This window comes from Grammomys surdaster, unplaced genomic scaffold, assembly GCF_004785775.1.
Source record: "Grammomys surdaster isolate TR1022 unplaced genomic scaffold, NIH_TR_1.0 125946, whole genome shotgun sequence".
In the NCBI taxonomy this organism is placed as follows: domain Eukaryota; kingdom Metazoa; phylum Chordata; class Mammalia; order Rodentia; family Muridae; genus Grammomys; species Grammomys surdaster.
The window spans coordinates 3,085,203-3,096,850 of NW_021620768.1; the positions used below are offsets into that span (position 1 = coordinate 3,085,203).

Sequence of the window (11,648 nt, forward strand, 5' to 3'; positions counted from 1 at the left end):
GGCTCGGTGCGCACGCGGGGTTCCCCGGCGCCGGCGAGGGAGGGGCGCGGCCGTCCTGTGCGTCCACCGTGGGGCGGGCGCCGAGGCACTGCGGCCGCCGTCGTCCCTCTAGGGTGGGCAGGGCTGCCGGGGGCTTCCGTGGGCTCGGCCTCGCCCACCTCGGGAGGAAAAGCAGGGGAAGCCCCGGCGCTCGGCGGCCCCAAGCGGTGGAGCGCAGAGGACACGGCGGTCCGGCCACCGCGCCTGTCCAGCTTCGGGCCGAGCGGGTCCCACCCTGCCCGGCGCGCGCGTCTAGCGGCCGGGAGCCTCGCGGCGGCCTCCAGCGCCCAGCCCCGGGGAATGCGGCGGCCCCCGGCCCCTGGCGCCCCTCGGTGTCTCGGCTGGGCCTCCTCGCTCGACTGCTCCGCGGCCTCGACGCTCCTGGGCTCCCTGATGGCGGCGAAGTGGTTCAAGGAGTTCCCGCTTACTTTGAAGACCGCGTCGGAGCGCGCCCGGCCCGGGGGCGCGGGCGGCAAGCCGCGCAAGAACTCGGAGACTGGCAGCGTGGCGCCCACCCCGGGCAAGGGCCGCAAGAACTCAGCGGCCGAGCTGGGGGGCAGCAGGGCCGGCAGCGGACCCCCCAAGGACAGTCGGCTGTCCCGGGACAGCCTGCAGGGTCTGATCCAGGCCGCTGCTGGCAAAGGCCGTAAGAACTCTCGGGTCACCGCCACCGCCGCCACCGCCGCCACCACCGAGGAGGAGCCCCACCGAGGCACGGTGGCCAAGAGCGCGGGCTGCAGCACCTACATCAGCAGGCTCATCAAGGTGGACACGCAGGAGAAGAACGGGAAGAGCGCCTACCCGGGCGGTGGCAGCACCAGCAGCTCCAGCAGCTCCTCTTCCTCTGCGTCCTCTTCCCCGTCCTCCCTGGGCCCTGAGCTGGACAAGGCCAAGATAATGAGACAGCAAGACACGGTAAGAATCTAGCATCTCTACCCACCTCTCAGTTAGAGAATTGGAGGGAGTGGGGTTGGGGACGCACGGGAACCTGATGAACCTCAATATTCATCATGCATAAGTGAAGTTGAAGATGTTTTCTAAGGTCCTCCCCTGTATCCATTCTGACTCCCAAGTGTCTCTTCAAAAATCACTGGAGATCTTGACAGCAAGGTTTGTTGTGGTTGGTTTTAGTTAGTTGTTTCAAAGATCAGTTGAAGGGAAGGGAAAGAAATTGGCCTTTTTATGGGTGTGGTATACTCTGATTCTTGTTTTCGTGTTTGACATCAAGGAGTTTATCAAGCTAGACTTCTGTAAGGCTTGCACCGCTTGAGCATGCAAAACATCAGTAGCCTGGAAACCGTGAAGGGCGACTTTCTCATCTTCCAGCCACTCAGTTTCAGCACTGCCAAGTGACAAAGCCTTCCATTCATTCTGTGGCTATTTGCTGTGCTGTAGCCATAAAAGTAAGCGCCATGGACACTAAGGGATGTGAGGGGCACAGTCCATAGCAAGGAAATGTCTTTAAGGAAATTACAGATCACAAGAGAAGAAGGTGTTTCCTGCATGTTTGTCACCAGAGAGCTTCTGGATACTGTCCCGTGTGGGAAAGGTGAACCCACTCTCTCCGTTCTTGTAGAGCAGAGCTGGGTTTCTCTCCTGTGAGAAATAGGAGAGAGAAAAGCTCCCATCCAGATTTTATGCTTCAGCTAGAGCAATCCCTTCCCGGCGAGGGTCTTTTACATTTCTCCTTAAACAAGCTGCCTCCCTAGACAGTCAGAAACTTGTGGCCCCTGTGAGGTGGCATATACTGGGCACCTCTGTTCATTTCTTCATTCAGGCATTTACAGAGATGTTTAGTGTGTCTATCCTGTGGCAGGTGCTGAGAAGAGCCATGGGGAGATGGATGTGGAAGCAGCTCACATACAACTGGGTGGTATATCTCACTTTAAGACTAAAGCCAAGGACTGCGTGTGTGTCACAGCCTGGCTTCCTGGCTGTATCTGAGCTGTAGCACATGCAGTGGCTGTCAAGGAGACCTGGATGGAGTTCGTGGTAATCACCGTCCTCTGTTGTGGTGTTATTTCTCCAAGGTTCATCCAGTCTGTCCCTCTGTCTTCACTCCTCCTTGAACTGTCGTAATTCTTTCCTCTTGCTCCAGTAGTGCTTCGTGAGCTTTCTAGAACATTCTGCTGGACTGTGGAGCAGGCCTCCAGCTTCCTCCCTGAGAAGGGGTCCCACCCAGCTTTCACAGAACAGAAGGGCTATGCACACAGTGGCACCCTGTGGTTTTGGAATGGTAGATGCTCTTGGACACAAATATCATCAATATTCTCACTCTCCCTGTGGATTACAGAACCCAGCCTTCTGCAGTACTGTTCAGCGCTAATCTGTGACGCCTGTCTCTTTGGAGCTTGTAAAACTCCCTGAGGCCAGGAAGTAGGTCTCGGGTTCACTTTGACTTAACTCAGTACTGTGAGGTGACTGGTTCACTGGGACTGAATTGCTTAGCCGCAGGAACTGCCAGCACGCAGTAGAAGAATCCTCTGTAGGCACTGAAGCCACAAATACTCTCCACTTCCCACTGCCCACTGCCATCCTCTAACTCACAAGCAAGACTCTAGTTAATTGTCAGAAGTCAAGTACCCTAAACAAGTTTGTCTGACAGAGACATATGATCAAGTGCGAAACCTGTGGGACTGACGAGAGATTCTGAGTCCTGTAGGGGATTTCAGTGGCCATTTTGATGTGGTTGCTGATTTCGAGTCTGGAAGTCCTTAGCAACTCTCCTTTCTTCTTGATCAGGTCATCATTTTAGAGGACTACGCTGACCCGTATGATGCCAAACGGACGAAAGGTCAAAGGGATGCAGAGAGAGTCGGTGAGAACGACGGCTACATGGAACCATACGATGCACAGCAGATGATAACAGGTTTGTGAGGACAGGAGCAGGAGCCTCGTTCTGTGTGTTAGAGAATGATAACCAGGGTTGGGCGCGGTGACACACACCAGCACTTGGGAGGCAGAGGCAGGAGGCTCTCTCTCTGTGAGTTCAGAGCCAGCCTGGTGTACATAGTGAGTTCCAGAACAGCCAGAGCTACGTAGAGAGACCTTGTCTTTAAAAACAAAGCAAAAACAAAACTAAAAACAAAACAAAAAAAAAACCAAACAAACAAAAAACCCCCAAACCTAGAGAGATGGAAATAGAGACAGATAGACGGACAGATGGATTGATTCATCTGGGGAAGAAAACAATTTAACTAGGTTCTGCTGACTGGAAGAAACAGAAATTAGATACAAATCTTAAAGAGAAACTTTCTAAATGTTCTTTAGTGTCTTTCAGAGTTTTAAGAATTTGACATTTTGTTTTTCCAATTTTGGGTAAGACGGCATCTGAGAGTCTGTCAGGATGCAGCCTTCGTCTTCTACCATAGTTTAATATATATTTTTTGGGTGTGCACGTGGCGTGAGTGAGGCTGGGGTCAGAAGACTCCCAATGGGAGTCAAACGTCAGTACAAACACATACTTAAGGGATTCAATATTTGCAGATGTAATATAACTTTTTATATTATGGTAGAAGATTTATCTCAAGTTCTTCAATATTGAGGCAAAACAATTAATTATTGGGGGATAATTAATTAACAATCATTGTCAGCCGTTCCGGGCAAATCACATGAAACCAAGCAGATCTTGTCGATTTTCAAGCCCAAGCCGTCCCAGCCTTTGGGCTAAGCCAATACTCTGTCGTAATCTGCTGGTTCTCAGGCAAAACATCAAACTAGTTCAGATTTACTTGAGAGTTTTAAAGTAAAATGATTGTTTAAGGAACAATTGTTCCTTAAACACCATAGGGAAAACTGTGGCTGCTGAGTGTTGGCTGTTGGAGCATCTTCACACATGGAAGACGTTCTCAGGATGAAGCACACTGAAGAGCTACCCAGCTCCAGCTGGGCAAGCCAGTCCCTGCAGAGGGGTAACTGTCACACCCTGGAAAGCCAAGACAGGCTGGAATGATCCCAGCGAGCGAGCAAGCGAGCGACAGGAAAGCTCTGCTCTGTTTCCTGCTTCCCTGCTCACAGAGATAAGGCAGCACTCGGGGGAGGGTGTGCCCTGGCCAGGCTGTGACCTGCAGGTCACTGGACTGTGGCCCCGAATGAAATCTGTGAATGAAAGGAAGTGAAAACGAAATTAGTCACTTTTACAAAATATCAGTGACTTAGAAGGACTAAGGGAAAGGACTGGCTTTTACATATAACCAAGGAAAAGTGTTTTCTTTTCTTTTTATTCTTTTACTTTTTATTTATTTTTAGAATATGATACGTAAGTATGATTATGGGCACACCCGCCCCTCCCTCAAACTCCTCCTGTGTCCACACACCACCCCTTTCAAACGAATGGCCTCTTTTTCTAGTACAATGTGGAATAGGTGACATATATGTATACGTATAAATAAATATAATGTACATAAAACCTACTGCATTTGATTAGTGCAGCTCCAATGCTCGTGTGTATAAGCTGACCGCTGAGCATGGGCATCCTACCTGGGCCTGGTCCCTGATGGGAAATGAATCTTCTTCTTTCAGCAGCTATGGATTTCCTTCTCTACATGTGGGGCTGAGGATGACTTGTAGCCCTTCCCCCATCACGCTTATGTGTTTCCTGGTGTGGTACTGAGCAGGCAGCCATAGCTGCTGAGAGTTCAGAAGCGCAGCATCCCTGATAGGCCAAGTCTCACGGCAGTCCTCCAGTCTCTCACGGCAGTCCTCCAGTCTCACACGGCAGTCCTCCAGTCTCTCATGGCAGTCCTCCAGTCTCTCACGGCAGTCCTCCAGTCTCACACAGCAGTCCTCCAGTCTCTCACAGCAGTCTTCCAGTCCTCCAGTCTCACAGATATCCTCCTGGCCCCTGCCTTTTACGGGCTTTCCTCCCCTTCTTCCCTGTGTTCCCTGAGCCTTGGGTGAACAGTTGTGTTAGGGGTGCCCCTTTGGGGTGTGAGCACCCCACAGCCATTTGTTCTCTGTTTGAACCAGGTGTGTGATAACCTCCATCCAATACAAGAAGTATCTCTATGGGGCAGTGGTGGAGCATACATTTAATCCTAGACCCGGGAGACAGAGTCAGGCGGATCTCTGAGTTTGAGTGAGAACAGCTTAGTGTACAGAGTCATTCTAGGACAGCCAGGGCTACACAGAGAAACTCTGTCCTGAAACCTAGCACCCCCGGTGGAAGAAGAAAAGGAAAGAAAAGAAAGGAAAGGAAAAATAGCTTCTTTGAAGGGGTGAGAAGTGCTCAGGAGTGCAGCTGCCTCTCTAATGCTTCCTCCTCCCCCTGTGCTTGGGATTGAACCCACAACTTTGAGCACAGTAAACCAGCGTTTTGCAATTGAACAGCAGCCCCAGTGCCACTCTATTTATTTACCACAAAAGCTCTCTAAAGGGACTGAAACCATTTCCCTGTTGTTACTAGGTGAAAAACAAGCTCAGAGAACTTCAGACTTGTCCCACTTGCAAGACTATTTATTTGGTGGATGGGTCAGGTGCCTGCCACAGTTCATGTGTGGAAATCAGAGGGCATCCTGTAGGAGTTAGTTCTCTCCATCCACCATGTGGGGTCCAGGAATTGAACCCAGGTCAATTAGAAGCAGGACTTTTTACCAGCCAAGCCATCTTCCCTCTGTCTCTGTCTGTCTCTATCTCTGTTTCTCTCTCTGTCTTGCTCTGTCTCTCTGTCTCTCTTTCTCTCTGTCTCTCTGTCTCTCTTTCTCTCTCTCTTACACACACACACACACACACACACACACAAAATTTTTCCCCAAAGAGACAAGATCTGCTCACTGTGATATTTAAACAGGCTGTTTGCTTGTTTTTCGAGAAAGGGTTTCTCTGTGTAGCCCTGGCTGTCCTGGAACTCACCTGAAACACCCTGTAGATAAGGCTAGCCTCAAACCCAAAGATCCGCCTGCCTCTGCCTCCCGAGTGCTGGAATTAAAGGCATGTGCCATCATACTTAGCAAGGTCTGTTCACTATGTAACCCAGACTGGTCTTGAATTTAAAGCAATTCTTGTGCATCGGTCTCCCAAGTCCCAGACTTGCAGGCACGAGCCTCTGAGCCTGCTGTTCGGGTTGTTTGGTTGGCTTTGTTCATTTGTCTTGAGAGGAGGTCTAGTTATGGAGTGATGCTGAACTCACTGCTGCCGGCCTTCTTCAGTCTCTCAAGTGCTAAGATTACAGGCATGTGGGATTGCAATCTCTCATCGGACTTCACAAGAGTTTTTCAGAGACAGATGAAGAATTTGAATTGATACTTGTCACTCCAAATTGAGTGCTCTGTCCCCAGTGCCACAGGGCTCTGAAAGATGTACTTAAAATAATACCTACAAAGGCATTGCAAACTTGACCCAAAGCCAGGCCAACTCTCTGCTCAGATTCATGTGATATACCAAAGTTAAAAACCGAGCCTGGGGTAGCAGCCTGGGGTAGAAGCGTGTACCCGTAACCTCAAGACTTGAGAGCATGAGACAGGAGACTATTGACTTCAGGGCCAGCCTTGGCTACACGCTGAGTCCCTGTTCCCCAACTTGAAAGTGTCCAATAAAGCCCTGGGGCAGTGGTGGTGCATACCTTTAATCCCAGCACTTGGGAGGCAGAGGCAGGTGGATCTCTAAGTTTGAAGCTAGCCTGGTCTACAGATCAAGTTCCAGGACAGCCAGGACTACAAAGAGAAACCCTGTCTTGAAAAATCTAAATAAACAAATAAATCCAATATGAGATAAATATAATAAGTTGTACATAGTGGCATACATCTTTAATCCTAGCACTTGAGAGACAAAGTCAAGCGGATCTCTGTGAGTTCAAGGCCAACCTGGTCTACAAAGCAAGTTTTAGGCTAGCCAGGGCCACATGAGACTCTGTCTCAAAAAAAAAAAAAAAAAAGATAAATGTAAGAATATTTAGTGAGCTAGGCATGGTGGCACATGTGCCACTACCACTAGCTCAAGAGGCAGAAACAGGTGGATCTCTTGAGTTTGAGGCCAGCCTGCTCTACAGAGCAGGTTCTAAGACAGCCAGGTCTACACAGAGAAAGCCTATTTCAAACAAAAATGGTGCTTAATATTTGAGTGTTTATTAAAATCTTTACTTTGTTTTTAAGTAGTATGACGAAATCAAATTAAAAATATAAAATTAGAGCCGGGTGGTAGTGACGCACACCTTTAATCCCAGCACTTGGGAGGCAGAGGCAGGCGGATTTCTGAGTTCAAGGCCAGCCTGGTCTACAGAGTGAGTTCCAGGACAGCCAGGGCTATACAGAGAAACCCTGTCTTGAAAAACCAATATATATATATATCTTATATTTTTTAGTTTATATGTTCAATAGTTAGTTCAAATGTATTAATAATATAAATTACTTTCAACAAGGTGTGGTGCTGCATGCCAATATCCCAGCACTCAGAAGGCGATGTAGGATGATTCGTGTTAAGTTAGTGACCATCCTATATTATATTTAGAGTTCTGGTCCAGATAGCAGAGCCCTGTCTCAAAAGAAAGATAAACAAAGTTTAAAATTACTAATTTTTAAAATTAGTAATCTAAAAATACAATGCTTTTCTCTTTAGTTTGGGTTAATATTTCCTCCTTCTCCTCTTCTTCCTCCTCCTCTTCTTCCTTTTCCTCTTCCTTCTCCTTATCCTCTTCCTTCTTCCTGTTCTTTTTTGGTTTGGGTTTTTTTTTTTTTTTTTGACAGAGTTTCTGGCTGTCCTGGACTTGCTTTGTAGACCTCAAACTCAAAGAGCTCCACCTGCCTCTTCCTCCCGGGTGCTGGGATGAAAGGCACGCGCCATCACACTCCACACCTTTCTTCTTTTAAAATGCATACCACATTTACTGTAAGCATATATGTATATGCATGCATCACAAAGACAGTGTCTCATTATGTGACCAGTCTGGCCTCCGTCTCACAGAAATCCTCTCCTCTCTGCCTCCTGGGTGCTGGGATCAAAGGCCCAGTTTAACCTTTCACTTTTTAAGATGTGGTTTGTTCTTTGTGTGCTAGCTTGACAAGTCCAAGGTCAGAAGTTCCCTGTCTTTCTGTTTTGTGTATGTATGCGGTGATGAGAGTCTAGCCAGAGCTTCAGAGCCACTAGATAAATGCTCTACCCTCTGTGCTGTATCCCTAAACCCAGAAATATGCCATAGATCCTAAGAAACATTGGAAGCTTTAGTTTACTTGATTTTTTTGGAACGATCTGGAAAGGTGCTGAGGTGACTTAATTGTGGAGTGTTGTAACCTGTACACCAGCCTCTGGGCTTCATTTCTTCAACCTATGAAATGAAAATAACATGTGGCTTTAACAGTGTCTTGGAACTTCATATTTAGCTCAATGGTAACGCACTTCTCTAGCATGCATAAGGTTATGGATTCAATTCCCAACACTGAAAAAAGAAAGAAGTATCTTGGGCATAAAGCATGTTGTTCATGCTGTTACTCTATAGTGTCCCACAAATAGTTTTAGCATTTATTTACTACAAACTAGGCTCAGTGCTGACTGTACAGGTATAGGAAACAGGATTCCCATGTTCCCTGCCCCATCGAAACATGAGAAAACATACTTAGCACCAGTAAAGAAGAAAATACATTGATGAAAAATGTAATAGCTAATTGGTGTTGTAGCTTGCATCTATAATTTCAATACTTGGGAGGCTGAAGCAGGAGGATCACTGGGCTACATAAAAAGTTCCATGTCAGCCTGGCCTAAATACATAGCAAAACGCTGTCAAACCCTGGGTGGGGGTGGGGGCGTCCTGGGGAGAATGTATGTGGAGAGATAGCTCAGTGGTTAGGGGTATTCACGGCTTCGCCACACCCACATGAAGCAGCTCACACCTGTAAGTCCAGCCTCAATGAGTCCAGCACCTTCTGGCCTATGCTGGCACACACATGTATACACATAAATAAAAATAAATATTCTTTTAAGAAAATGAAAAAACAGGGAGAGAGAAATGTGGTAAGTTCCTCTGAAAGCTTTTAACTTGCAGAACTTAGAAATAAATTCTTCTTGGGATTTATCTGAAGGACTGTTACTAAGAACCCATGACAGGGCAGAGTACATGTTATTAGCATAACTCTACAAGTGTTTTCTTTGACCAACTGACACATTAATTCTGTATAATTTAGCAGTATGGCTTTTAGCCACACGACTGAGGCTTCCTCACCAGGTCTCAGACAGCCGTCAATTACCGAAAGGATTCTTCCCACAGAGGACGTTACACTTCTTCTCTTCGAGGGCTTTGAGCTACCAAACATGCCAAATAACCTTACCAAATACTCCAGCACCGGTGTAAAGGCAAGCATTGCTAAACAGTCAAGGAAATCCAGGTCCAGAAGAACGAAGTAAGTTGTGCAAATCACTTGGTGGAGAGGAGAGGTCCCAGGGCATACAGCAGTCTCTGGCTTTGACTATACAACTCCTGACAAAAATTGTTTTTAAATTTTTGTTTTCCCTCCAAGTGATGTTATTGGTTTGTTTAAATAGTCAGGTCTGAAGGAAAGCCTCAGTGTGTGGGTCTGCATGTTAAAACTATTCTAGAAAAGTATCATTTAATGGGCTGGAGAGATGGCTCAGTGGTTAAGAGCACTGACTGCACTTCCAGAGGTCCTGAGTTCAAATCCCAGCAACCACATGGTGGCTCACAACCATCTGTAATGAGATCTGATACCCTCTTCTGGTGTGTCCGAAGACAGCTACAGTGTATTCATATATAATAAATAAATCTTTAAAAAAAAAAGAAAAGAAAATTATCCACATGAATTCTTGGATTTTTCTTGGTGTTGGAGATTGAAGCCAGGGCCTCATGCCTGCCCAGAAGCACTCTGCCATTGACCTGCACCCCAGCCCAGTCTTTAGTCTGTCTCTCCTTGGTAAATTTCAGGGCGTCTGAATTGTATCTGCCTTTGTTGTGTATCTTGAGTTAGCTGATAGAAAAACCCTAACCAGATTAGGAGCTTGAGTACTGGTAGGAAACCCAAGGAAGATGGATGTGTAGCAGCCCCGTTTCTGACTCCAAGAGGAAAATAGAGCTCCGTGAGTCTGTGTGTTTAGTGATTTTGGAAACATAAAGAGAGGCTGTGGGAAAGATATGTTATTTAGAATCATAATTACAATACTACTTATGTGGCTGGGAAGATGGCTCAGTGATTTAGAGCACTCACTGTCTAACTTATCCATCCAGAGTGTCTGATGCCCTCTTCTGGCCTCCAGAGGCACTGCATACTCATGGTGCACAGACATGTGCAGGCAAAACATTCAGACACATACAAATAAATTAATTTTTAAATTAAAAAATTGCAGGAAATCTTTTTCATAAAGATATATATGGTAAGTGAGCCTGGGTTCCTCACTCAGGGCCTTGCACAGCAGAGGCCTAACAACCAGAATCAGTGGACACCAGGGCTTCTGGGAGGCTCTGGGCATGACACACTTGAGATATGCATGTTCAGAAAACATAGTCAGTTCGGCTGTTGAGAGAGAATCCAATTTTTTTTTTTTTTTTTTTTTTTTTTGGTTTTTCGAGACAGGGTTTCTCTGTGGAGCCCTGGCTGTCCTGGAACTCACTCTGTAGACCAGGCTGGCCTCGAACTCAGAAATCCACCTGCCTCTGCCTCCCAAGTGCTGGGATTAAAGGCGTGCGCCACCACCGCCCGGCTGAGAATCCAATTTTTTAAAGAGAATTCTGGATAATACAGGGTGATAATAGCAGTTAAATTTGTTGCCAAGTGTGGTTATATACTCCAGTAGTCCTGGTCTCTGGGAAGCTGAGGCAGGAGGATCACTGCAACTTAGAAGTCACCCTGGACCACAGAACGAGATCCTGCAAAAACAAATTTTTTAATTAAGAAACTTGGCCTTCTGGCATGTAAATGGCTTAGTTTTGTATAATGAGAATGGAGAGTAGGAAAGGGAAATTTTCCAACCCCTGTTAGTCTTTGTACCAATCAGCTGCCATTTTCACTGGTTTGGGGTAGCCCTGGGTCTCAGAGAGGCTGCACAGGAGTGTTTATCTGCTGCTCAACCATAGCACCCCGTTGTCTGCCACAGTAAATGGCCTCTATCGGCAGCCAGGGTGTAGCTTCCTCTTGCCATTTCCTCCTTCTCAGGCTCATTTCCTCTTGGAGCCAGCCCTGCACGTCAGGGGCTATTCTCCCTGCAGGAAGGGTCGGCTTGCAGCTCTGTGATTGTTTCTGTTTCTATGGCGCCTCAGGTTGGGGACAGCCAGGTGTTGGAATGGACTGAAAGGTTAATGCCCTGGAAGGGGGAGGTGTCTAGCCTCCCTTCCTCCTAATTAAACATTGTGAAAGATGTTTTATCAATATCTCCAATCATGAGCCATGCAAGGAAGGAGTGTTTTCAGTTTTGTGCTTTTCAGTTGGCTCCTCATTCATTTCAAATGGAGGGATCAGGAGGACTCCACTGTAAAGAAATCCTACACCCATCACTCAAGATGCCTGTCACTGTGCCTCATTTGAATACAAGTCTATTGAGATTTCCTCATGAGCAGGACACCTATCCTAAGGATGGACTCAGGTCACCTACCCTAAGATGAACTCAGGTCACCTACCCTAAGGATGGACTCAGGTCACCTACCCTAAGGATGGACTCAGGTCACCTACCCTAAG

The 11,648-nt window shown here is 47.2% G+C and overlaps 1 protein-coding gene across 1 annotated transcript in view; it reads left to right on the forward strand.

Moving 5' to 3' along the window:
- Positions 1-339: 339 nt before the first annotated feature.
- She (Src homology 2 domain containing E) overlaps positions 340-11,648 on the forward strand; it is a 22,688-nt gene continuing 11,379 nt past the window's right edge. The window contains exons 1-2 of the mRNA XM_028753267.1: positions 340-954; positions 2,782-2,908. Coding sequence (XP_028609100.1) covers positions 340-954; positions 2,782-2,908 — 742 coding nt within the window. The remainder of the gene's footprint in view (positions 955-2,781; positions 2,909-11,648) is intronic.